The sequence below is a fragment of the Elephas maximus genome, chromosome 11 (genome assembly GCF_024166365.1).
Source record: "Elephas maximus indicus isolate mEleMax1 chromosome 11, mEleMax1 primary haplotype, whole genome shotgun sequence".
NCBI classification, from domain to species: domain Eukaryota; kingdom Metazoa; phylum Chordata; class Mammalia; order Proboscidea; family Elephantidae; genus Elephas; species Elephas maximus.
Window position 1 is genome coordinate 15,271,703 of NC_064829.1, and position 25,723 is coordinate 15,297,425.

Below are 25,723 nucleotides of genomic sequence, written 5' to 3' on the forward strand. Positions count from 1 at the left end.
TGAGAGAAAGGAATCTCAAAGGGAATCTAAAGGTGAAATTGCACTTCAAAAACTCTCCGCTGGCTCAGTGAGGGGGCAGGAGGCCAGAGCAGAAGTAGGCAGAGGGCTGGCAGACCTCACTTAGAAGGTCCTGAGTTCCCACTCCGTCTGCACACATGCCACATCTGCAGAACTGGGCCTGCTGGCGCCAGGCACTTCAAACGCCCTGCATGGCCTGAGTCTCATGCAACATTCAAAGAGTCCACACAGCCTACCTGGACAAAGCCCCCCTCCCGCTGCACCTGCTGCTGGGGACCAAGACAAGGTCCAGCGCTTTGACTGATTCTGCCCTGACAGATCCTTCAGTCAGAAAAATCCCTTCTCAGCGCTGGCCCTGAGAGGGTGAAATGGGGGTGAAGCGGTCCCCGAGTGCTAATAATCGTGGTAGGATCATTTGGCTCAATGTACCCAGGCAGGTCACCCCAGTTGAACAGCTTCTATGTGGCCAAGGAGACCACTAAATCAGCATCACACTCAATGAGATGGCTATATTTCTCTGATAATGGATGTAATGGCTCATTACTTTCATCTTTATCTTTAAAAATGTATGCAGAACCTTCTTCATTCAAAGCCCCCTGCAAAATCCATGCCAATTCCTGTCCAAAGCCCCTCAGCTGTAGCCTTCTCTTGGTCAGAGGGGCAGAACCTCTTCTCCTCCTGGGAAGGGTCAGCTCAGGGTGGATCTGAGTCTGCCACAGAGAGGAAAAGCTCAGTCTTTCTCCTGGAAGGCAGGTGCCCTTTGAGTGCTGAGGGCACGTGGGGGGCCGGGCTCATGGTCCAGCTGCAGGGTAGGGGCCGGCTTTAACAAAGAGTTACTGCAAACCCTTCCTCAAGGGGGCAGGAAGGCTGACAGCAGTCAGGGTGCTGAGCGTGGGTCCCAGGGGGTGGCTCCAGGGCTACCGGCCTCCAAGGGCAGTATGGCTGGGCTGAAGGGAAGTGGGATGCCCACCCAGGGTCACCAGAGACAGGTCACACAGCTGGTCAGGGGCATAGTCAGGGCCATGAGCTTGCCTGTCTCCCTACCTGATCCCACACCCCCTCCCCCTACATACATACACACACACACACACCAGACTGCCTGTACATTTCACACAATTTTACAGCTAAAGCTCTAGAGGAGCTGGTTTATACATGTGAGTAGATTAATTTTGGCTACAACATAGATAAAATTGCCAGCCCATTTTGTAGGTGTATACATTGCAGTGTATTTTTTTTGTGTGTGTGTGTGTGTACTCAAGAGGAAAGTGAGGCAGAAAGTGGCCAGTGCTAAGTTACAGAAGGGGAGAACCTCAAGCCGTGCAGTATTGCTGGACGGGGGTCGGGGGGGAGTTGTGAAGCTGGTGAGCGAGGCAGGCAGGCTCTGACACCAACAGAGCAGCCTGCAGCCCAGTCACGCTGGGTGGGTTTCTCGGCCCTGGCTCATGTCAGCATCACCTGGCTTGGGTACCACCCCTAGGTCTCCTGCTTAACTGGTCTGGGGCATGGCCTAGGCATGGGTATTTCTTAAAGATCCCCAGGCAATTCTAATATGCAGCCTGGCTGGAGAGCCATTCCAGATTCGAACTAAGTTTCTTAACCTTGGTGCGGCACTTTAAACATTCTGGTGCCTAAGTCATGGCTCGGATTAATTCAGTCAGAACCTGTGGGGTGGGGCTCAGGTACCAGGATTTTTTTTTTCAAGCTCCTAGGTGATCTCAGCATACAGCCAGGTTTGAGAACCAATGAGGAGCATATTTTATTTTCTTCACCTTACGAGGCATGTCTGGTGCTAAGGAGGGGTGTTATAATGAAAGCCGCTTACTGCACATTAAATACTTGCAGACATTAGGCTTGTACACATACTTGTTGGATCCCATTCCCACCCTATTTCCACACACTGTTCCCTCTTCTTCCCGGCACGAGAGGACACGCTCCTTCATTACCCCTCTACCCTGACTCCTTCCTGGTGACTCCCTGCCCTTACTGTTAGCCAATAACACATCAACCCACAAGGATTTGTGACCACAGCTTTAATAGTGATCCCTTCCCTTTTGGACTCCCATGCATTTTGTGATTACAGGCAGTTGCTGACCTACAATGGGGTTCCCTTCCAACCACTCGCTTGTAAGTTGGTTCTGATGTAAGCCTAATACTTTTTTTTTTTTAAGTTTTCATTATTATTGCCTTTTATTATCTTTATGTAAAAATTGTATGGTGGCAATGTCTGACCTCCTCTAACTGCACAAGGAAGAAGAAGAATCAAGATCAACAGCCCAAGGCTGATTCCTATGTGGCAGCGGTCATACATGTCTCCTCTCTCCGCCATCTTTACCAATTTCTGACACCAACCATCCCTCCCACAGTACTCTCCACTTCTCTGCTGGGTTTGATAATTCATTGCAATGACCAAACAGAATTCACAGATAATACTCATAATCATGAGGTTTATAGGGAAGGAACAGGTTACAATTCAGGTTCAGGAACACTCAGGATACAGTTGGTCCTTCAGGACAACTTCTTCCCAGCTGTGCCACAGGCAGGCCTCTCTCTGACCCTTGGCCTCTGCCCTGCTGAGGCAAGTGTTACAAAGTTCTTCTAGATCTGCCCATAAGTGAATTGAGGCATCCCACTCCACCAATAAGCCTTGGCCCGAACGTGCTCGGCTCTAGCTCTGTGGTTCAGCAAACCTAGCTCCACCAGGTGCCCAGAGGCATCCTACTCCACCAGCAAGCCTCCTGCCTAAAGGCATTCAGCTTTCTTGCACTGTGGGCTGGGAAGCCCCCTGTGCCATCTCCTGCTGGTCTCCTGGTTCTGCCGCCATTTCTCTGCCACTGCTGTACGCCACCTTCAGTGTTACTGCTCTCTCACGCTCAGTCTCCTGGTTCCAGGGATCCTGGGTCCAAAGGATGCTGTATGCTCCCGGCTCTTTTTCCTTGGTGATAGTGAAATTCTCTTCTTGCTCTGGAAATAGCTCCTTTTAAGCCTAGCAGGATGGCAAAACTGGCCAATCCCCTTGGTGGGCCACAGTCTCATTCAATTGTTTGGGTGGGAGTTATAAGACCATGGCAAGAAAGGCCACACCACAGCGATCCATTGTACTGCACTTTATAAACCTGGTCTTTATTTGCCCTTGGGGGTTGGAAACACTACTTATAAACGTATACAAACGTATAGATATATTTTAATACATACATACATGCATTTTGCCTACTTGCTTTCCATTACCACAGGCCTTAGTGACCATCATCTTTATATCCATGTCTAGAGCCTTCCTCGCCTTCTTTTTTGGATAAGAACCTTCAGTGGCATGGTGTGACTTCTTTTGCTAGACAGATTGTTGGGGTATAAGCCGTGCAGGTGTCACAATGTGAGAAACTTGAACAACTTGGCTTCAAATTAACAACTGAGGCTTCTGATGGTATGAAACGCTGAATAAGATCATGCTACAGGTATGGTTTGCAATGACATCAGTGTCAGTGTTGTAAGAGTGAAGTCAGAGTCGTAATGGCTGCGAGCTGTGCACAGTTCAACTGTCACATATCATTAGAGCTGAACATTGCCCAACTTTCTATCCCTCATGACTCCTGACACCAACACCAACTTCATTGTTGACCAGGCCACAGCCTGCTATACGGCAGTGTTTTTAATAGTAAATCATAACATGAACACCTGAGAGGGACATTTCAGAATGACTGCATCAGCAAATTCTGTGCTGCAATGCTATATATAGTATATATTATTAACGGTAAGATGTCAAAAAGAGAAAAAGATGGTCCTAAGTGCAGTTTGTTGTAACCTGAATACCTCGTAAGTCAGGGACTACCTGATTATATTTGGCTAATACCGGATTTCTGTAAAGCGCTGATTGTTTCCCTTGCCCTTTCTTTCCATGACAAACCCTGGGAGACAAACCGTGGGAGACAAACCCTGGCCTTTAAATTGGCAAGACAGCTTGGGTGGATTTCTGTGGGATGGCAGAAACACAACAAGCTCCCAAGACGAGTTCCTTGTCTGTAGTAGGGGGATGTAATAGTAGCACTTTCTTTGCCTTTTGTGAAGATGGAGTAACAAGGTCACTGATGGGGCCACTCTAAAAAGAAAAGCTCTAGAGGAATCTATGATCATACTTATTTTTTTTAAAGATATGTTACTATTTTTAAGTAACAGCTTTATTGAGATGTAATTCACATACCACTAAATTCACCCTTTAAAAGCCTGCAATTCAGTGGTCTTTAGTTTACTCTCGGAGTTGTATAAGACCTAAATTTAGAATATATTCATCACCCCCAAAAGAACCCCATACCCACTGGCAGTCACTCCCCAGCCGCCCATCCCCAGCCACTAGCAACCACTAATCTACTTTCTGTCTCTGTGGATTGCCTGTACTTGATGGCAGTGGGTTTGGACATTTCGTGGAAATGGAATCATGCGATAGAAGGTCTTTGTGTCTGGCTTGTGATTAGCATTCTTAACTCCACTCTGCAGATAAGAAAACTGAGGTTCAGGAAGGATTTCTGTTTTGCCTCCCCAACTAGTTAAAAGCTCTCTGAGAGAGGGACCCTGCTTCCACTTCTCTGTATTTACTCCCGTACCTAGCAGAGAAGTGAGAACAACATGGGTGCTGGGATGGAATAGAATGAAGGTAAGACCATCAGACTCACTGGTTGCTCATACCTGTGACATGTCAGCAGGTAAAATTTTATTAACTTAGCAGCTGAGGGGAAACTGCCTTTGTGTGGGAAAACGCCACGGTCCGTGGCCTTTGGCAGAAGATGAGACTTCGAAGGGCGTGCGTGCTTTGTAGAACTTGTTTTGCTCCTGAGAAGGACAAGGAGGAGGGAGAAGCAGCCAAATGGAAAAGGGCAGGAGTAGGGGGGTGCCCTGTGGCGGGGGTCTAAAGGACGCTAAGAGTGATGACTACTGATGTTCTCCTTCCAGTCCACCCAAATCTGCAGTCTGTGCGCCACGGAAAGGCATGTTCTGGGCGAGCACTGCTGCTGTCGCTGACTGGTAGAGGAAGCGTGAATGTCACGTCTGGGTTTCCATAGAACAGAATCAGGAGCCAAAGAAGTCCATGAGATTATAAGCTCCCAGGCAATTTACAGAAACCCCAAGAAGGGCTTTGGACTTCTATACAGGGAACTAGACCAGTCTCATTTGGATTTCAAGAGTCAAGAGGTGCCAGCTGACATGCAGCTCAAAAACAAATGACTGTTTTAAGTGTGTACTTGCCTTAGAAGGCAGCTCTGCAGGTTTGCAGGGGGCCTGTGGGCAAATGCCACCCATTTAGCCCATTCCTGGATAGATACCACGTCAGGGCTCCACCCAGCCTGCCCAGGACAGGTAACACTTCTTAGGCAAGATCTCTCCCTCCAAGTCTGTTTCTCTGTTAAAACAGCTCTGGACATGTCAAAAGCCTAGTGCAGAAGACAAACGTGAGAAGGAAGACTGGTTTCGAAGGATCCTGTCTTCCCACTGCGTGCCACGTGACTACCGCGGAAAGCATAGGCAGTTGGTACTATGCTATGTTCTTTTGGGGCCCAGTCTTGACGCTGGTTGAAGAGATAGATAACCAGAAGCTGGGCTGAAAAAGGGCATCAGGAGAAAGCCAGCTGTATCCACTGGATTAAAAAAAAAATCTAGCCTTGTGTTAAAAAGAATTTTACTGACTTTTCTCCAAACTAAAAATTTAGAGAAATAAATTTTCAGAGCCTTCTGGATCCCCCTTGAGAATGCCATGCTTCAACCTGAATTGATGAATTTTCAAAGTCAGGAGCAATTTAGGATATCAGAGATGCAGAGAGAGACAAAGACAGACATGCCGTTCTCAGGTGGCCGGCACAGGAGCACTTGCCAGGGCTGGTGGGCACATGCTGGGCCATCCTTCTGTGCAGATGCGACAGGAAGACACAGCGCACTGTTCTTTCAGTGGCTGGTACTAAAAATTGTGCTTAGGAAAAATGCAGGTCTCAGACAGCCTTTTACACCCAGTAACATCGTACCTGATTTTACCACCTTGACCTAAGTTAATTCTGTCAGCCAACATACACATGTGTGAGTACCAAACTAAATAAAATTGTACTTACAGACAAAAACAAAGACAAGTATCCTTGTTCACTTGAGGATGCTCAAACCCACTGCAGAGAGCACTGTGATCTTTTTCTACAGGCACCAGATATTATCTATCATCCTGCTAACAGTTACTGTGACAAATTTTTCCAATACTTTTCTTAGGAAATTGCAAAAATTTCCTATCTTCCTTAGCCACTGACCTTATTCTAAAACTTGTGCTGACCCTCAGGGGTTTGGGCACCCAGGGATCCTGCTATCTCCATTATAATTACATGTAACTATGGAAACACCCAGATTCTTACAGCATCATGGGTGAGGTCTAGAGCCACCCGTCTACTCCAGCCCAGGTCCCCGTTCATTTAATGAAGAATTGCCACTGTCCTGTATCTGTACCACTGATTGGAAAAATTCATGTTGCATCTGCCTATGACAATCCATGAGGGCAAAAGCCACAGCCAGGGCCCTAGAGGAAAGGCCTGGAGGGCCTATGTCTAGTTATCTGTTTAAGTCAGTGGTAGTGAGAGAGAAATGACATTTCTTATCAAGGTCAGCGTTTCCCAAGTACCAACCAAAGTTTGGAAGCCTCACATCTGTCTCTCAATTGGTGGGTTCAGTACCAAGTGACATCACAGGCAGAATCCTTCAGTTGATACATTTGTTTCCACCTCCTGCCAGCATTGTGATCTGTACTGGCTGACTGTATGAATTCCCCTTCCTCAACAGCCTCCCCCGCCCCGCCAAGCCCGGATGACTGACAGTTCAGGGGTGGTGAGGCTGTAAAATGCACTTGGGTACCAGGGAGGGAGGCGTGCCCTGCCCTCAAGGAGGGGCTAGCTGCAGTGAACCTGCACACTCAGGAAACCAGGTAGCCTTTCAGCGCCTCCACGTTTAATCTGTTAGTGTTTCTAAAAGGCACTCAGAACAGTGCCTGGTACCTCGTAAGCACCACGCAAATGCCAGCTGCTATCATCCTCCTCCTGCTCCTCGCTATCTTCCGACTCTATCACTTCATGCTGGCTCAGACGGCCCCTGAAACATCCTGCCCCGGAGACACCCACACTTCCAACAATCACAGTTCTCGTGCGCAGTTTCCAAACACTTTTACATTGTAGCCCCATAATAAGCTAACACTGTCTCTGTTTTACAAAACTGAGGTCTAAGGAAGTTAAGTGGCTTGTCCTAGGACACTGAAATTGCCCACGTTCCAAGGTCACTGAACTAGCACTAACTAGCACTAGCACTAACAGCAGAGCCCACACTAGAATTTGGGCTTTTGTGGATTTTTGCTCCAGAAGGGGCCTAGCAGACAGGAGTTGGGGAGCACTTTCCTTTTGGCCCCAGAAGCCAAAGCAGTAACTGCTAATGGTTTTGAGAGTGTGCACCTGGCCAAACAGGCTTTCCTCTGCCAAACTCCCTGCTGACACCATGCTTCTTGGAAACAGACAAGCTCATCAAGCATAAGACACACGTGTGGGGAAAAGCAGATGCCGACACAGTCTGGCTTGTGTGGACTAGGATTTGGCTATATCCCAGGGGCTAGTCATCAAGGGGGTCACCATCATTACCCAGCCTGTGGCACTGTTTCAACGGCTTCTCAAATTTTGGGTGGGGACCATGACTACTTCCTCAGGCTTAGCTTGAATCTCAACTCTCTGTTTAGTCCTTTTAATTTTTTAAAAATTTATTTTAAAGAATTTAACCGCAGGACTACAATTTTGCAGCCAGTAGAATACAAAGGCTGTCAGCAAGGGGTTATCTCTTCCTCACATTCCCCCGCCCTGGGCCATTCCTCCAGCCTTGGGATTAGTCCTGCGGTTTTCTTCAGATACTTCCTTCCCTAACAGAGAAGTACAAAAGCCTAATCTAAAAGCTTCCTCCTTTAAGCTATTCTACTATTCCTGAGTCACAGTGGTTGGCATTTCAGCAGCTCCACACAAAAAGAGATTTCATGAAATACTCTAAGAAAATAATTGCACATCGTCCTTTGTTTCTCAACTTTTTTAGTCCTGCTCTCAGATACGGCCACCATAATTAAATGCAATATTCTGGATGTCAAACTCAAATTCAGAGCTTTGATAAATATTAGGTGATTAGGCTATTTATAAAATATATAATTTGGAAATCTGGCATTTCATTTGCTATGATTATTTCTTCTCCGGGAAGACTAAGTGCTTAGCCACGTGGAAGGCACTGCCAGGAGCAGAAATTAATAAGGATGTGCACTTGTGAGTTTCAACTATTTCCACATTTCAAACAAGTTGAGACAAAGTCTCCTTGTGAAAAAGCAAAGACAGAAGGAGCAGAAGAAAGCCCTTACAAGTGAAGTGATTATATTATGCTTTTGAGAAGGACTCTCTTCCTTTGTGGATAACTTTCCCTGCAGATCTAAGTGCTGGTGTGTCAGCCCCAGCCTCACAGGAAAATGCTCTAGTTAGCAGAAGGGCATGCTCCTACCAGAAGATCCACCATGTTGGGCTTGTTGTTCCTCAGCGTTTTCACCGCGTGGAAGACATCGACTGCCCTCTGGTGCCGCAGCATCTCACAGACGATGCTGATGGCACAGAATGTCCCGCTGCGACCTCCTCCGTTTCTGTCATAAAAGAAAGAAAATGGTTTGATGACTTTTGCCCTCACATTACAATCTTACACAAGCCAAGGAAACGTGCCACCTAAACTTGAGTGAGACCCTAATGATGTGGACCTCTGAGAGTGGCGACTCTCACCCAGGCAATTCTAATTAAAGAAAAAGGAGTAAATTCACCACAGCATTTGGCCCATGGTTCACCCATAACCAGGGGAGAACCTAGCATGTCCTCCACCCCAGCTCTGTGTTGACCCCAGAAGACGCTACCTGGAGACTGCACCTCATCTGTCTCTACAGGAAGGGCCCACAGCAGAGCATTTTCAGTGAAGTTTTTTTTTTTATACACCTCATCTAGTATTTGCCAGAAAAACTGATGATGGGGAGTTATGTTCAAAGATGTGGCTGGCCTTTAAAGAAATCTGTTAGTATTTAATTACCTATCCCTAAAATGTAAGGGTTCTTTTTTTTAAAATAAACTTTTTATTTTGAACTAATTTTAGGCTTACAGAAAAGTTAGAAGAAATAGTACTTAGTTCCACTGGTTACTGGACTTCCTCTGATGTTAACAACTTACATAACAATACTACACTTTTGAAGGCATGAAATTAACATTAGTACTACTACCAGGAGCCCTGGTGGCACAGTGGTCAAGAGATTGGCCGTTAACCAAAAGGTTCGCAGTTCAAATTTGTCAGCCGATCCTTGGAAACCCTATAGGGCAGTTCTACTCTGTCCTACGGGGTTGCTATGAGTCAGAACTGGCTCAATGGCAACGAGTTTTGGGGTTTTTTTGCTATACAGCTAACTAAAGATATTAGTCAAATTTTACCAGTTTTTCCACTGATGTCCTTTTTCTGGCCCTGTATCAAATCCAGGACCCCACAGTGTATTTAGTTGTCACGTCTCCTTAGTTTCCTCCAATCTGTTGTACTTCCTCAGTCATTCCTTTTCTTTCTTGACCTTGACACTTTCGAAGGGTGCTGAGAGAGATATTTTGTAGAATGTCTGATTTGAGTTTGTCTGTTCTTTCTCATGATTGGAATCAGGTTATGCATTTTTGGCCACAATATCACAGAAGTGATCCCGCAAGGTCTTCAGAGGGCATCATATCAAGGGGCTCATGATGTTGATCTCTTATTACTTGTGACATTAACCTTGGTCACACGCTATCATGGATCCTATTGTGTTCCCCCAAAATATGTGTCAACTTGGGTAGGCCATGATTCCCAGTATTATGTGGTTGCCCTCTGTTTTGTGGTCTGATGTGATTATCCTATGTGTTGTAAATCCTAACCTCTATGACGTTAACGAGGAGGGATTAGAGGCAATTATGTTAAGGAGGAAGGACTTAATCTGCAGGGTTAGGTTGCATCTTAGTCAGTCTCTTTGAGATATAAGACAGAAGCAAACAGAGGGACATAGGGACCTCAAACCTCCAAGAAAAAAGCACCGGGAACAGAGGTCCTTGCGCTGAGAAGCCCCTAGACCAGGGGAAGACTGATAATAAGGACCTTCCCCCAGAGCCAAGAGAGAGAGAAAGCCTTCCCCAGGAGCTGGTGCCCTGAATCCAGACTTCTAGTGTCCTAGACTGTGAGAGAATAATCTTCTGTTTGCTAAAGCCATCGACTTGTGATATTTCTGTTACAGCGGCCCTAGATAACTAAGATACTTGCTAAGATGGTGTTTGCCACATTATTGCTCTATAAAACTACGATCTCTCTCTCGGGGAGATTCACTGGGATTCTGCAAGAATCTTATTTCTCCACCCAATAATTTTAGCACCCATTGGTGGATCTTGTTTGTAACAATTATCACCATAGTGTTTGCCTAGTGGTGATTCTCTATTTCCCTTTCCTTCAACATTTATTAATTGGAATTCTACTGCAAGAAACAGCTGTCTCTTCTCCCCAATAATAATAAAAAAAAAACTATTTTCTTATTTATTAAAAAAATTTTTCATTATTTATTTATATTACTATGGACTTATAAATATTCATTTTATTCTGAGTTAATATTTGATAGCGCTAATATTTATTTTGTTGTTCAAATTTTTCTAGCTCGGGCCTTTAGGAGCTCCTTCACTTTGGTACCTGTGCTCTTTGGACAAGCCTGCATCCTTTTCTGAGCATTTCCTTACTTTCCGTAACCATGAGCTGCCCCAGGTTCATCCTGTATTTTCCTTGCACGAGCTTTGGAATTAACCACTTTTCCAAGGAGCTATGGATTCTTTTTATTTCATTACACTCTATTTTTAAATAGCCACAGTATCATTATCACAAATAAAATAAATAAACACTGTTTTAATATAATCAAGTTTCTAGTCAGTGTTCACGTTTCCCAGATTGCTTCAGACCCTTTCTCACAGTTGCTTTGTTCAGGTCCACACACTGCATTCGGTTGGTAAGTCTTGCAAGATATTTTAATCTATAGGTTTTTTCACACTCTCTTTTTCCTTGACAATTTGTTGAGAAAACTGGGTCATTTGTCCTGTAGAGATACCTAAATCCTAGGTTTTTCTCACTCATTGCATCTCTGTGGTATCCTTTACCATGTTCCTCTCTAACCTGTGTTTCAAGTAAATTGGTAGTTAGCCCCAGGACTTGATAAGAATTTGGGATTGTTTGACTGATGGACTGATTAACTGACAAGGATACTGTCATTAGGAGGTAGGCACAAGACAGCTGGTGGCCCCTCCTTTTGTGATTTTAAGATTGATCATGACATTCAAGTGTCAGCTTATGCGGTCCATAATAGAAGGGCAAATCAACTTTTCTTTTTTTTTTTTAATTTTTATTGTGCTTTAATTGAAAGTTTACAAATCAAGCAAGGCAAATCAACTTTTAAAATAAAGTATAATATGCCTACAATGTTGTTGTTAAGTGTTGTCGAGTTGGTTTTGACTAATAGCAACCCCATGTACAGCAGAATGAAATACTGCCCTGTCCTGTGCCATCTTCCCAATCGTTGCTATGTTTGAGCCCATTGTTGCAGCCACTGTGCCAATTCATCTCATTCAAGGTCTTCTTTTTTCTCTCACCCTCTACTTTACCAAGCATGATGTCCTCCTCCAGGGACTGCTTCCTCCTGGTCACATGCCCAAAGTATGAGAGACAAAGTCTTGCCATCCTTCCTTCTAAGGAACATTCATGCTATACCTCTTCCAAGATAAGTTTGTTTGTTCTTCTGGCAGTCTATGGCATATTCGGTATTCTTCACTAACATCATAATTCAAAGGCATCAAATTTTTTGGTCTTCCTCATTCATTGTCCAGCTTTCACATGTATATAAGGCAATAGAAAATATCACGGCTTGGGTCAGGCACACTTTAGTCCTCAGAGTGCCATCTTCGCTTTTCAACACTTTAAAAAGGTCTTTTGCAGCAGATTTGCCCAATGCAATATGTTGTTTGATTTCTTCACTGCTGCTTCCATGAGCATTGATTGTGGATCCCAGTAAAATGAAGTCCTTGACAACTTGAATATTTTATCCACTTACCATGATGCTGCTTATTGCTCCAGTTGTATTTTTGTTTTATGTTGAGGTGCAATCCATACTAAAGGCTGTATGTAATCTTTGATCTTCATCAGTAAGTGCTTCAAACCCTGTTTGCTTTCAGCAAGCTAGGTTGTGTCATCTGCGTATTTAAACTTGTTAATGAGTCTTCCTCTAATCCTGGTGCCGTATTCTTCTTCACATAGTCCAACTTCTCAGATTATATGCTCAGCATGCAGACTGAATAAGTATGGTGAAAGGATACAATTCTGACACATACATTTCCTGACTTTAAACTGTGAAGTATCCCCTTGCTCTGCTTGAATGACTGCTTCTTGGTCTATGTACAGGTTCTTCATGACCACAATTAAATGTTCTGGAATTCCCATTCTTTGCAATGTTATCCACGATTTGTTACGATTCACACAGTTGACTGTCTTTGCATAGTCAATAAAACACAGGTGAACATCTTTCTGGTATTCTCTGCTTTCAGCCAGGATCCATCCGACATCAGCAACGATACCCCTCATTGCATGTCCTCTTCTGCAACTGGCTTAACTTCTGGCAGTTCTCTTTCTTTTTTTTTTTTATGAAAAAAAGTTTTATTTTATTTTTGACTTGAAAGACAATATCAGAGCCAATGACATTAAAGAAATTCCCTGTGCTTCTCAATATGCAAACTCTTTCTTCCAAGAGTTGCCCCAATGTGATCTCAAGAGTCCATGCTAATTCCTTTTCTTAATTGTTATATTCTTGAAGAGCCTGGGCCATGAAGAGTTTACCTAGGTTCTGGGCAGTGAACTCCTTGATGTTCTGGCAGTAAGTGTTAATCTGGCCTGCAATAAGCAGCGAATCCATCCTGGCAGGGGGCTGGGGTGGTTTGAAGAGTTTGGACAGGTCCTCCTCAGGTAGTGGGGGTTCTCCTCAACTCTGGCGCTGCATATTCTCCTGCTGGCGGCGCTGCTGATATTGATGTTTCTGCTGCTGCTGTTTACCAGTGTTTCTCATGTACGTGTTATATTTAATGATATCTTGGCTCATTTCATCCACTCTGTCCATCAGCAACTGTAGATTCTTTCCCAGATGATTGCTGCTAGCAAGCCTGAGCAATTCATGTTTATCTGCTACAGTTGACTTCTTCTCAAGCTCCCACATTAGGACGTTGATCAGATGTGAATTTTTTATTACAATCAGCACTTCTTCAAACATGTGCTCGAAGGTGATATTTGCCTTTTTCAATGCTTCAGGAGAAAAATCCTTCTCTTTACATACTTCCATCAGCTTAGGAGTCAGTCTGTATGCCTTCAGCGAGAGAGACCCTTGGGCAGTTTTTATGGGATCATAAATGAGAACGACAGATTCCTCAATGGCGTGCTGGTAACTGAACTGAGAGTCCAGGAGCGCCCGGGTGATGAACGACCCATAGTATGTGGACTGGTACCAGCCCACGTGGAGATGATCAATGTTTACATGGCGAAGGCTCCGCATCATTTCCATCTGATATTGGACTTCATCAAAATCAGCATCATCCTCTGTATGGTGGGGGAAAGGAAAGCAGTTGGTAATTTCAAGCCGATCTTCTACAACCAAACCCAAAAGCACTCCTTGAACAACTTCAGTTCCTTGTCCTTCTTCTTGATAATGTTTGATTATTTTTAATACCACCAGGCCATCAATCTGCACTTGCTTCACGGCCGAGTCTCCGGAGCCGCTTTTGCCTTTCCCTGCAGTGCCGGTAGTGGAGCTGGAAGAGGTGGCGGCAGAGCCGGTGCCCTCCTTGCAGGACGCCATTTTTCCAGCCGGACAGGAAGAAAGGCCTGGCAGTTCTCTTTCGATGTACTGCTGCAACTGCTTTTGAATAATCTTCAGCAATATTTTACTCGTGTATGATATTAATGACATTGTTGGATAATTTCTGCATTTTTGGATCACCTTTCTTTGGAATGAGCACAAATATGGATCTCTTCCAGTCAGTTGGCCAGGCTAGTCTTCCAAATTTCTTGGCATAGATGAGTGAGCACCTCCAGTGCTGCACTGGTTTGTTGAAACATCTTGAGATGGTTAAGATTGTGTGTCAACTTGGTTGGGCCACGATTCTCAGTGTTTTGGTGGTTGTATAACGTTGTGATCACTTCCCTGTTGAAATTTGATATGTAATCACCCTCATGATGGAATCTGCTCAGTGGCACCAGCAGGGCAGGGCCTGTGGTGGCTCACCGCCCCTCAGCCTTCATCTCTATGCCCTCTGCCACCTACTTCCTTCCTGCTCACCTTGCCAAGGTTTTTGGTTTGTTCTGGATCCAGGATCTGCCTCTTGTCTGACCTCTTGATTATTGGGACTTGAGCTGGCAGCTTACTTGTCGATCTTGGGATTCATCCATCTTCACAGCCTGTGAGCAAGAGTCCTGTTCTCCGATCTGCTGATCTTGGATTTGCTAGCCCCTGCAACGACGTGAACCAGATGAAACCTTGCGATCTTGCCTGCCGATCTTGGAATTCCTTGGCCTTCACAGATCTTCACAGTTTGCTCTAAAGCCGTGTGAGCTGTTTCTTTGATATAAATGTCTGTATAGATTTATATGCTTTACTGGTTTTGCTTTTCTAAAGAACCCAGCCTAAAACACATCTCAGCTGGTATTCTGTCAATTCCTGGAGCCTTGTTTTTTGCCAATGCCTTCAGTGCAGCTTGAACTTCTTCCTTCAATACTATCAGTTCTTGATCATATGCTACCTCCTGAAGTGGCTGAACGTTGACTAATTCTTTTTGGTACAGCGACTCTATGTATTCCTTCCATCTTCTTTTGATGTTTCCTGCGTTGTTCAATATTTTCCCTGTAGAAGACTTCAGTGTTACTCGAGGCTCGAACCTTTTCTTCAGTTTTTTCAGCTTGAGAAATGCCGAGCACGTTCTTCCCTTTTGGTTTTCTAACTCCAGGTCTTTGCACATTTCATTATAATACTTTACTTTGTCTTCTCAAGCTACCCTTTAAAATCTTCTGTTGAGCTTTTACATTCTGTTCACTTTGGCTACTCTACATTCAAGAGCAAGTTTCAGAGTCTCTTCTGATGTCAATTTTGGTCTTTTCAATGACCTTTTTCTTTCTTCATGTGTGATATCCTTGATGTCATTCCACAACTTGTCTGGTCTTTGGTTGTTAGTGTTCAATGTCTCAAATCTATCCCTGAGATAGTCTCTAAATTCAGGTGGGATATACTCAAGGTGTTATTTTGGCTCCCATGGATTTGCTCTAATTTCCTTCAGCTTCAGCTTAAACTTACATATAAGCAATTGATCGTCTGTTTTGCAGCTGGCCCCTGGCCTCATTCTGACTAATGATATTGACCTTCTCCATCGTATTTCAACTGGTGAGGTCCATGTGTATAGTCACTGTTTATGTTGTTGAAAAAATGTATTTAAGTCCTTGATCTTGCAAAATTCTATCATGCAATCTGCAGTGTCAGTTTCTATCATCAAGGCCATATTTTCCAACTACTAATCATTCTTTGTTTTAAACTTGTGCATTCAAATCACCAGTAATTATCAATGCATCTTGATTACATGTATGATCAACTTCAGACTGAAGAAATTGGTAAAAATCTTCAATTTCTTCATCTTTAGTAGTGGTATTAGTGGTGATAGGTAAATTTGAATAACAGTGGTATTAACTTGTTGTCTTTATAGGCATATGAAAAGCATCTTATCACTGACAGCGTTGTACTTCAGCATAGATCTTGAAATGTTCTTTTTGATGATGAAGGTAGTGCCACTTCTCTTAACTTTGTCATTCCCAGCATAGTGGACCTGTCTGATTCAAAATGGCCAATACCTGTCCACTTCAGCTCACTAATGCCTAGGATATCGATGTTTATGGGTTCCATTTCATTTTTGATGACTTCCAATTTTCCTAGATTCATACTTCATACATTCTATGTTCCAATTATTAGTGAATGTTTGCAGCTATTTCTTCTCTTTTTGAGTTTTGCCACATCAGCAAATGAAGGTCTCAAAAGCTTGACTCCATCTACATCACTAAGGTCAACTCCATTTTGAAGAGGCAGCTCTTCCCCAGTCGTATTTTGAGTGCCTTCGCACCTGAGGGACTCATTTTTGGGTACTATATCAGACAATGCTCCGCTGCTATTCATAAGGTTTTCACTGGCTAATTCTTTTCAGAAGTAGACCACCAGGTCCCTCTTCCTATGCTGTCTTAGTCTGGAGGCTCTGCTGAAACCTGCCCACCATGGGTGATACTGCTGGTATTTGAAATACTGGTGGCATAGCTTACAGTATCACAACATACAAGCCATCATAATATGACAAACTGACAGACAAGCAGTCACCCTATGTATGCCTACAATAGAATCTACAAATGGTAAGTGTATATCTCAGTTAGCGTTTATAAATGTGCACACCATGTGACTAGCACCCAGATCAAGATATAGACCACTATCAGTCTCCAGGTCCTCTCCCATACTCCTTCTGAGCCAACACCATCAGTACCATCAACACCACCAAAGGTAACCTCTGTTCTCATTGCTAGCATTATAAATTTCTTTTGCCTGTTTTTGGACTTTGTTTAAATGGAATCATACAGTAAAATCTCTTGAGTTTGGCTTCTTTTACTCAATATTATCTATGTGAGAATCATCTATGTTGTGCTATCAGTTGTTTATTCTTTTACTTTGCTAAGCAGAATTCCATTGAATGATTATTCTACTATACAACTAACTTATCCAACAGCTAATGATGATTTGAGTGGCTTCCAGTTTCTAGGCATTATGAGTAAAGCTGTTACAAATACGTCTTGTGGTACATACATGTACTCCTGTCAGTCATACACTTGGGAGCAGAGAGCTCAGTCAGGGTATGTGTGCATTTAGCTTTAGCAGATTCCATCAAATAGTTCTAAAGTACTTCCTACCAAGAGTATGTGAGAGTTCCCGTTACTCCACATCCTCATCAATACTTGGTATTATCATTTACTTGTTTGTTTGTTTTTTAATCTTCAGCCATTCTGGTGACTATGCAGTAGTATCCAACCCTGGATTTAACGCGAATTTTCCTGAAAAATAATGATCTTGAGTACCTTTCCTACACTTATTCACTCTTTAGATATCCTTTTTAAAATAAGTGCCTGTCAAGTCTTTTGCACATTTAAAAGACTTGGGTTGTCTTTTTCCTATTGACTTGCAGTTCACAGACATTCTGGCTATGAGTCCTTTGTCAGGTATGTTGTTGTTGTTAGGTGCCGTCGAGTCAGTTCCAACTCATAGCCACCCCATGTAGCATAGAACGAAACACTGCCCAGTTCTGCACCATCCTCACAATTGTTGTTATGCTTTAGCCCACTATCGTAGCCACTGTGTCAATCCATCTCATTGAGGGCCTTTCTCATTTCCGCTGACTCTCTACTTTACCAAGCTTGATGTCCTTCTCTAGGGACTCATCCTTCCTGACAACAAGTTCAAAGTATGTAAGACGCAGTCTCACCATCCTTGCTTCTAAGGAGCATGCTGGTTATACTTCTTCCAAAACAGATTTGTTTGTTCTTTTGGCAGTGCATGGTATATTCAGTATTCTTCGTCAACACCACAATTCAAAGGCATCAATTCTTCTTCAGTCTTTCTTATTTCGTTGTCCAGCTTTCACATGTACATGATGCAATTGAAAATACCATGGCTTGGGTCAGGAACACCTTAGTCTTCAAGGTGACATCTTTGCTTTTCAGCACTTTAAAAAGATCCTTTCCAGCAGATTTGCCCAATGCAATGCATCTTTTGATTTCTTGACTGCTGCTTCCATGGCTGTTGATTGTGGATCCACGTAAAATGAAATCCTTGACAACTTCAATCTTTTCTCCATTTATCATGATGTGGCTTATTGGTCCAGTTGTGAGGATTTTTATTTTCTTCATGTTGAGGCATAATCCATACTGAGGGCTGTGGTCTTTGACCTTCATCAGTAAGTGCTTCAAGTCCTCTTCACTTTCAGCATGCAAAGTTGTGTCATCTGCATAACACAGGTTGTTAATGAGTCTTCCTCCAATCCTGATGCCCTGTTCTTCTTCATAGAGTCCAGCTACTCGGATTATTTGCTCAGCATACAGATTGAATAGGTGTGGTGAAAGGATACAATCCTGACGCATACCTTTCCTGACTTTAAACCACCCAGTAGCTTTAACTATTGTGCCATCAGGCCCCCTTATTTTCATCAAGGGTTGCAAAATGGTGATATATTAATTGTATCATTTCTTCTGGTTTTATTAGATGGAAGACATGCATAAAGAAAATAATTTCTCATCAACTATTTGCTTAACCTTAGTATATGTAACTCAAGGAGCCTCTGTCTCGGGGGAAGAAATGTTCAGCCCACAGCCATTAGGTGGTGCTGCGCTGTGCTAAATGTGATGTTCTTACCTCAGAGGAAGCGCAGGGATTCAAAGCATCACAGACTACTAGAGGATACCAATTTAAACTAACATTGCTTCTCACAGCTAAGAAAAATCTTAGCTTTACAACTTATAAATTTAAACAAAAATAAATATTCTGACCAGGCCTGGGTCACAAGCCCACCTTTAGTGCCAAGAGAAAGCAGGAGGTTCAGGAACCACAAGGACATTAAAGTAGGGGAGAAGGGGTCTCTAAAGACAAGTCAAGTTTTTCTCACCAGGAGAAAGCAATGCTGGACAGGTAGACGGGAAAGAGTAGCTGTCACCTCAGCCCACTATAGTTGAAAGACAGCTCCATGTCTTCTATATTAACTGGATCAGTGACACAATCATCTTGGTTCTAGGGTCACAGCCATCTCTTGGACTGCAAGGCGCGGCAACTGAACATGGCCTTGGAAAGACCTGATGTTTGTGTGCCCCTTCACCAAGCCTGTCCTGGGGCTTTGACTTCCTCCTCTAGGATTTGGACCTTAGGTTGAAGCACGGGCCCTTGCTAGAATGCTAATAATCCCGGGAAGAAAGACACATTACAATCCTAACTCTAGATGCTGGCAATTTCAGACGTGGACAGGCATCTGCAAACTATTTTTTCAGCATGTCAAAAAACCCCGGCAGATATAATACAAACTCTGAAATGCCCATTTTCTCTGCTGCGAGTGTGTCAATGCAGTGTGGTGGCCCTCATTTTAATTCTGATCGGAGGCTACATGTAGACTTGGATAAATAAAAATGGGGGTGTGAACTGTTACTACATTCTTTTTGGCATTTTCTCAGTAGAGATATCTGTAAGGAACTGAGGACATGAGAGGGAAGGGGAAACTAATCAGGGGAAGGGGTAACAAAGCAGCTTTTTAGAGGACAAAGGGTTGGGACCTCTGGTTGACAAGTGTGAATAGGTTTATAAGATCTTTCTAGGGGAATAAGGTTTCCTGCAGGATGTGACACGGTCACCCTTCAATCTGGGTGACAGGCAGGAAAGAGAGAAGAGCAGGCAGGATTCTGGGCAGCCAGGGAGGCCTCCTGGGCCCTAGGAGCTGGGTAGGGATGGCACTGCCTGAGACACATGCAGCCAAAGGAGAGAAAGCCATGCCCTTAGCCAAAGGGTTGGTCTGCCCACAGTAAAACTTTATTTCCCCTTCAAATTGGGAGCAATCTTACTGTGTCCTGCTAATGACACTCTAATAACAGCAACATATGCTTATGCTTATGTTTCCACAGATTCTCTACACATCTTCCCTGACTGCCCGGGCTTTTTAATTGCCTGTGCCATGCAGCCCTTCCAGCTGGTTGATTAGCTACATATCATTGCCAATGAGCAAATGCAGGTGAAAGTGCCGTGACAAGTGTGACAGTCTACGTTCAGTGGTTCTCAGCCTTGGCGTACACTGAAATAACCTGGGAGTTAAAAACATACTGATGTCTCGGCCCCACTCCCAGAGACTGTGACTGAATTGGTTTGGGTGTGGCCTGGGAATGGGTTTTTTGTTTTGTTTTGTGTTTTAAAGCTCCTCAGATGACCCTAACGTGTAGCCAAGGCTGAGAATCACCACTCTGAAGGGGCTGTTCTCCAGTTTCAGCATATCAGAATCACCTGGAGGGCTGGTTAAACCCAGCTCTCAGGGACCCACTCCCAGAGTCCCCCGCTCTGGGGTGGAGCCCGAGAACTTATGTTCCTAACAAGGCTGCAGGTGATACTAACACTGCTGAGTTGGAGACCACACTTTGGGGACCACGGCTCGGACCAAATCCTCCCACGTTCCCAGACAAAAGGCTCTCTTAAAAACCACAACGTAAATAAGAGTAAGTTCCTTTGAAACCTCTGACGTGATTCCTAATAGACTTACTAGGTTATGTGCTGGTGAACCAGCCGGGGTAGGGGCTGTCTTGTAGTATTTGCTGATTTCTGTGGTATAAATGGAAACCCTGGTGGTGTAGTGGTTAAGAGCTACTATGGCTGCTAACCAAAAGGGGCAGGCAGTTTGAACCCACCAGGCACTCCATGGAAACCACGTGGGGGCAGCTCTACTCTGTCTTACAGGGTTGCGATGGGTTGGAATCGACTGCACGGCAACAGGTTTGGTTTTTCGGTTTTGGTGGTGTAAATACTCTCCCGATGGATGATTTCCAGCTACCACTAGTCTAACAACCAGCTGGCAAAATTCCTGACAGTCTAAGAGTTGGCTCTCAGAAGCTGGTGGGAACCCACTGAAGCCACCCAAATTCGTTCTGGGTCCCAACCACAGGGTCAGTGCTTATTCCAATGGCTGAGATACACCATGCAGATGCAAAGTGTGCATATCTTGTTTTCTGCAAAGTAAACCCTCTGCGAGTGGACTGATCCTAGTAAACACATGATATCCTTTCATCCAGGATGACTTGTTTCTTCTCCATTCATAGTGAAATAAAAGAGTGAGCAGGAGGTCCGAGTGGCCCCTTGGCGCTGCATCACCTCAGCACTTACAGGCAGTGCACCACCGTGCGGCCTTCCCCACCATTGTACTCCTCCTGCCACTTGTCCACCTGACGGATGAGCTTCAGGAAGGAGCGCTTGGACACCGGAGTGTCCCTGTACATCGGCCAACCCAGAAACTGGAACTGCTGCACCATTCGATAGCCATCCTGGGGCTGCAGAGAGTCAGGCAACAAACAAGGAGCACAAAGAAAAAGGCATTATTTTACTTTATCGAATTCCAGTGAGCTGATTCCCCTTATTTGATCTTCTCGTCAAAGCAGGACGTTACTAAAGGAGAGTGCTGCCTACAAATAATGAAGCTAGCGTCTACTGGCCTAAGACTTATGATTTTAATCTCAATCTGTTATAAACAACCAGATGCTTTACATGACAGGCCAGACAAATGCGAGTGAAGCAGAACGCTTACAACTTTGCAAAAGCCGAGGGAAAAGTAACATAAGCATCGTCAGCTGGACCACATTGTGCATTAGGTGGGGAAATGGCTTTGCTTTAATTACAGGGAAGTCAGAGATAAAGAATATAACCTGAGATGTTTGCAAGCTCGGTGTGATATAGATTACATTGTGTTTACTAGGAACATAACATGGTTTTGCTTATTGGTTTGAATCTTGCTAATATATCAATATATTACAATACACTTATCTTGTGTAGACAAGCAACACAACCGTTCTATTGTAACCTCAGCTAAGCCCCTGGACTCACTTCTCCATGGCCTCGGCAGCATCTCGCCCAGCCCCTTCCACTCTTCTCACCCCACTTTGTTCTCTTGGCTCTTCCTCCTCCCTTGCTGGGCTCTCTCTCTGCCTCCGCCTCTTTTCTCTGACCTCTTACTGATGGGTGTCCCAGGCTCAGTCCTCAGTCTTTTTATCTTCTCTCTATTCCCTCCCTTGATGATTCCATTCAGTCTCATGGCTTTAAATGCCACCCATATTCCAAGAAGTCATAGGTTTGTATCTCTCGGCCAGGCTGCTCTCCTGAATTCACCCTCGAACATTTGGCTGCTGACCTGCTATTTCCACTGTCATGTCTCACAGTCACCTCAAGCCTGATATGTCAATATTGAAGTCCCAATCCTCTCCCTGTGCCCCTGTACCCCAATCCTGCCAGGGCCACAGCTTTCACAACTCAGGGCCTGTTGAGCTGTCTTCTGAATTGTCCGGACACAATACCAAGGGTCACCCTTGACTCTGGCCTTTGGTTTGGCCTCCACACATATTAGCATCTCCCTGCTTCTTACTAGCCCACCTGCTGGTACTCTGCATGACCTTGGCAGCCTCCTGGATTGTTTCTTACCCTGTGCTGTTTATCTGCACAAAGGCCAGAGTGTTCTTTGTAAACGTAGCTCACGGCATGCAATTCTTGTATGCACAACCCTGTAATGGTTCTTCAGTTGCTCCTGACCATGGTCCATGTAGCCCTCCCTGACCTCTGCTCCCCAGCCCTCCACCATGAGTTGCTCCCACCTGTGCCCCCACCACATAGTGCTCCGCGACCTCACCAGGCCAGGGCCTGCCTTTGGGCCTTTGTACCGGCTGTCACGTCTGCCAGAGAGTCCCAACCACACTACTGCCTCACTTCCTTCAGGTCTTGGCTCAAAAAGCACGAACTGTTTAAAAAAGAAACCACCTCCCCCCCCTGCTCAAGGCCGTAGCACGCTCTACTCCCCTTTATTTGTCTATATCATTTATCACCTTCTAACACGCTGCATAATTTATTAGATCTATTATTTATTGTCTGTCTTCTCCCATGAGAATGTAAGCGCAAGGTCAGGGAGCCTTGTTTTGTTCACAGATGTATTCCAAACTCTGAGAACAGTGCTGTGCAGAGAGTGGGCACTTTAAGTATTTGAGGAATGAGAAAATAATGACAGCACAGTAATAAGCGACACTGGCCATGATCCTTACTCGGGCAGCATTGTAAATGCGGAATATCCTGCTGATGATGTCCTCCTCCAAATCAGCAGAGACGAACTCCACCTGGATGGGGCCGTGTCTGTGGACGCCATTTTCTGGCCAGTACTGGGGACACAACTGAATTCAAGACACACAAACACAGAAACGCAAGGTTAAGAATAACTTTACTCCTATTCGTTTGAATACGGTCAGTATAAACATTCAGTAATTCTTAGTGCTTCATTGATTCACTTCATTATCCTTTCTTTCCTTCTAGCAAGTGTAATTCAGATCTTTATTGCTCGCTGATTTCCCTACTCTAGCTGTCCTTACAGTAATTTTTCATTTGTTTTTTCAGAAAACATTCTGCTTTCCAGTGAGGTCACGTGGCTATCGTTCAACACATCCTTTGTATGATCTCTTATGTGTGCTAAAAGGAACTCTCATCAGGCCCTGGAGAGATGCCACTGGCTACCATTACAAGAGTTAAGATACTTAAGATGGCACATGTACCTTTTCACTTTAAAATTTCCATCCTCCGCTGTCTGGGCTTGCATCACTGTTTATAATCAGTTTTGAGAATATGGCTATTTTGTACCGTGTTTCAGAACTGATAACAGTGTGGGGTTGCATTTTCATGTTCTGGCCCAAACTCTTCCAGTTCAGATACAGGAAGATACAGTAAAGGGTTTTCTGTTTTACCTGGAGGTGGTTTTAACTAAAAACACAATTTCCTAGGGTCTCAAACCCCAGGCACTGGTGACACTGGGTAACAGAACTTTTGCACAAACGTAATACACAACTTTGTGTGGTATGAGTGATGCTGGGCCTGGTGGCTTATGAGAGAGGTGTTTCCATTTATACAAAATACCACACTGACGACAAAAACAGTAAACCTGGAGAAAGGCAGGGGAGAACTGCAGTGGGGATCTCTTCTCCTTAACACCTTTCCCAAAAACAATACCCCCGAAACCCTAACAGACATTTAAAGTTCGAAATTTAACTTCTGTTGGAACTTGATATTCCGCTGGCATTTTCTGATTTACCTGAGGGACAAATGGCTTGTGGTGAAGCAAGGAGGTAAGTACTTGATTATTTATTTTCTAACCTATTGGGCCCAGAGCAGACATGACATATCACCTCATTTTAAGCAAAATGATGAGTGACATTCATTTTCAGATGAATTTTACTTTCCGAAGGATCTAAAATCTCATTGTCAAAGGTTGCAAAGGTTGATTTCTGTCCAAAGTTGTAAGACGTTTCTCTCAATTATGAAGAAGGTAAAGTTTCTGACTTTGTGATTAAGACTGAAAGTAGGATAACCAAGGGAGCTTTTTATGTTATCTGAGTCTATAATATTTTATAAATTACATTTAAAAAAAAAATAATACTTCCATGAAAATTTCTTCTTCACCAGCACTTCCTGGTGAGGAGTTATAAAGCTGCCTTGTCAAACTATAGCATGCTGATGTTTATTATCTTTCTGATACCTGTCGTGTCCCCACTGTTAAATTAACCAGCATTACACGGGGGAGCTGAGATGGTAACAGAAGCCATAACAGGCACATCTGAACTGTTCTGCCTGCTTTCCTATTGACTGGGTTAGTTTTGCTTTCTGCTTCTTCCTCAGTTCAAGCTTCTGATTAAGAAGCTTGTCACTTACACTAGAAATACGAATGGCCAGGGCCAGGCTTGGCTCCTGGCACTCAGCCTTTCCTACCCTTTGCCCAAGTAAACCGGGTAGAAAATGGCTTAAATGGTGCATAACACATCCATGAGCCTGACCTATAAGTACTAAAAAAAGTTGAGTGCTACTCTTGTATGATTGTAAGGCCTTTACACTCAAATGCTCAGTGCAGTATTCTCTAAGAGACTGAATCCCAGGGGCCTGTTTCCTCTCACTCTGGAAATCAGATCCATCTGGTGAACAGAACTATATCCCTTCGTCTTGTCTATGAGTCAGCCAAAGGCTGGTTTGAATCCAGATAGTTTGGGTTTAGAATGCAGCTTTAGAATCCAAACATTGCTGTTCAAAAAGAACACACTAAAATCATTAAAGTCTTGTTCATGAGTATGAACAAAAACCTTTATATCACTCTATTTCAGGATTCACATTAGGAAAGAAACAGGACAATTCTAAATAGGGATCACGTCCTTTATCCCATAACTGTCTGGTACTAAAGAATGTTGAACCAGTGAAACTTAGCTCATGGCATTTTAGGTTAGAAAACGAGGCTTCTTGGCTCCACTTTGAGTTGTGTCTTTGGGTGGATCTTTTAAGCTCCCTGAGCCGAGCCATCTGTATGTGTTTATAAATGTCTGCAATCTATCCTTGTGAGAGGATCAGTGGGACGAGTCCTACATATTTAGGCTTAAGCAAAAGGACTAGATGAGAACAAGAAGTAGCATTATTATTTCATTAACTAGCTTTCAGAATAGAGTCTAAACGATATAACATTGTGTCTCAAACGCAATTAAAAACATTAGAGAATTGGGTTTAATGTCCATGCCATTTATTGACAGATTGATGGCCACAAAGCAGATGTTAGGAAGGACAAATCTTGTCCAGTTGGAAGCTGAAATAATTCAGACTCCTTTTTTTAAAAAAGAATTTCTCTGTATTAAAAAGTAAATTAACGTGATTCCAGAACAAGCTCAAATTTGCAACAACACCCTCTGTACCGGTGGTTACATCTGTTACCTTAACTGGAAAGCTTTCAATGTAACGATAAATCAGCTCCTA

General features: G+C 43.9%; 2 protein-coding genes across 4 annotated transcripts in view; both read right to left on the reverse strand.

Moving 5' to 3' along the window:
* The window catches only part of PTPRM (protein tyrosine phosphatase receptor type M), a 946,104-nt gene that overhangs the window by 12,052 nt on the left and 908,329 nt on the right, over nt 1-25,723 (reverse strand). For all 3 annotated transcript variants that reach the window (XM_049900161.1, XM_049900160.1, XM_049900159.1), the window contains 3 exons: nt 22,993-23,118; nt 21,077-21,240; nt 8,545-8,680 (listed from right to left, as the gene is read on the reverse strand). In XM_049900161.1, coding sequence (XP_049756118.1) covers nt 8,545-8,680; nt 21,077-21,240; nt 22,993-23,118 — 426 coding nt within the window. The remainder of the gene's footprint in view (nt 1-8,544; nt 8,681-21,076; nt 21,241-22,992; nt 23,119-25,723) is intronic.
* LOC126085131 (eukaryotic translation initiation factor 3 subunit H-like) lies at nt 8,688-21,047 on the reverse strand. The gene is given in 1 exon segment (XM_049900167.1): nt 8,688-21,047. A coding segment is annotated over 1 exon segment (1,164 nt). The 5' UTR covers nt 14,069-21,047; the 3' UTR covers nt 8,688-12,904.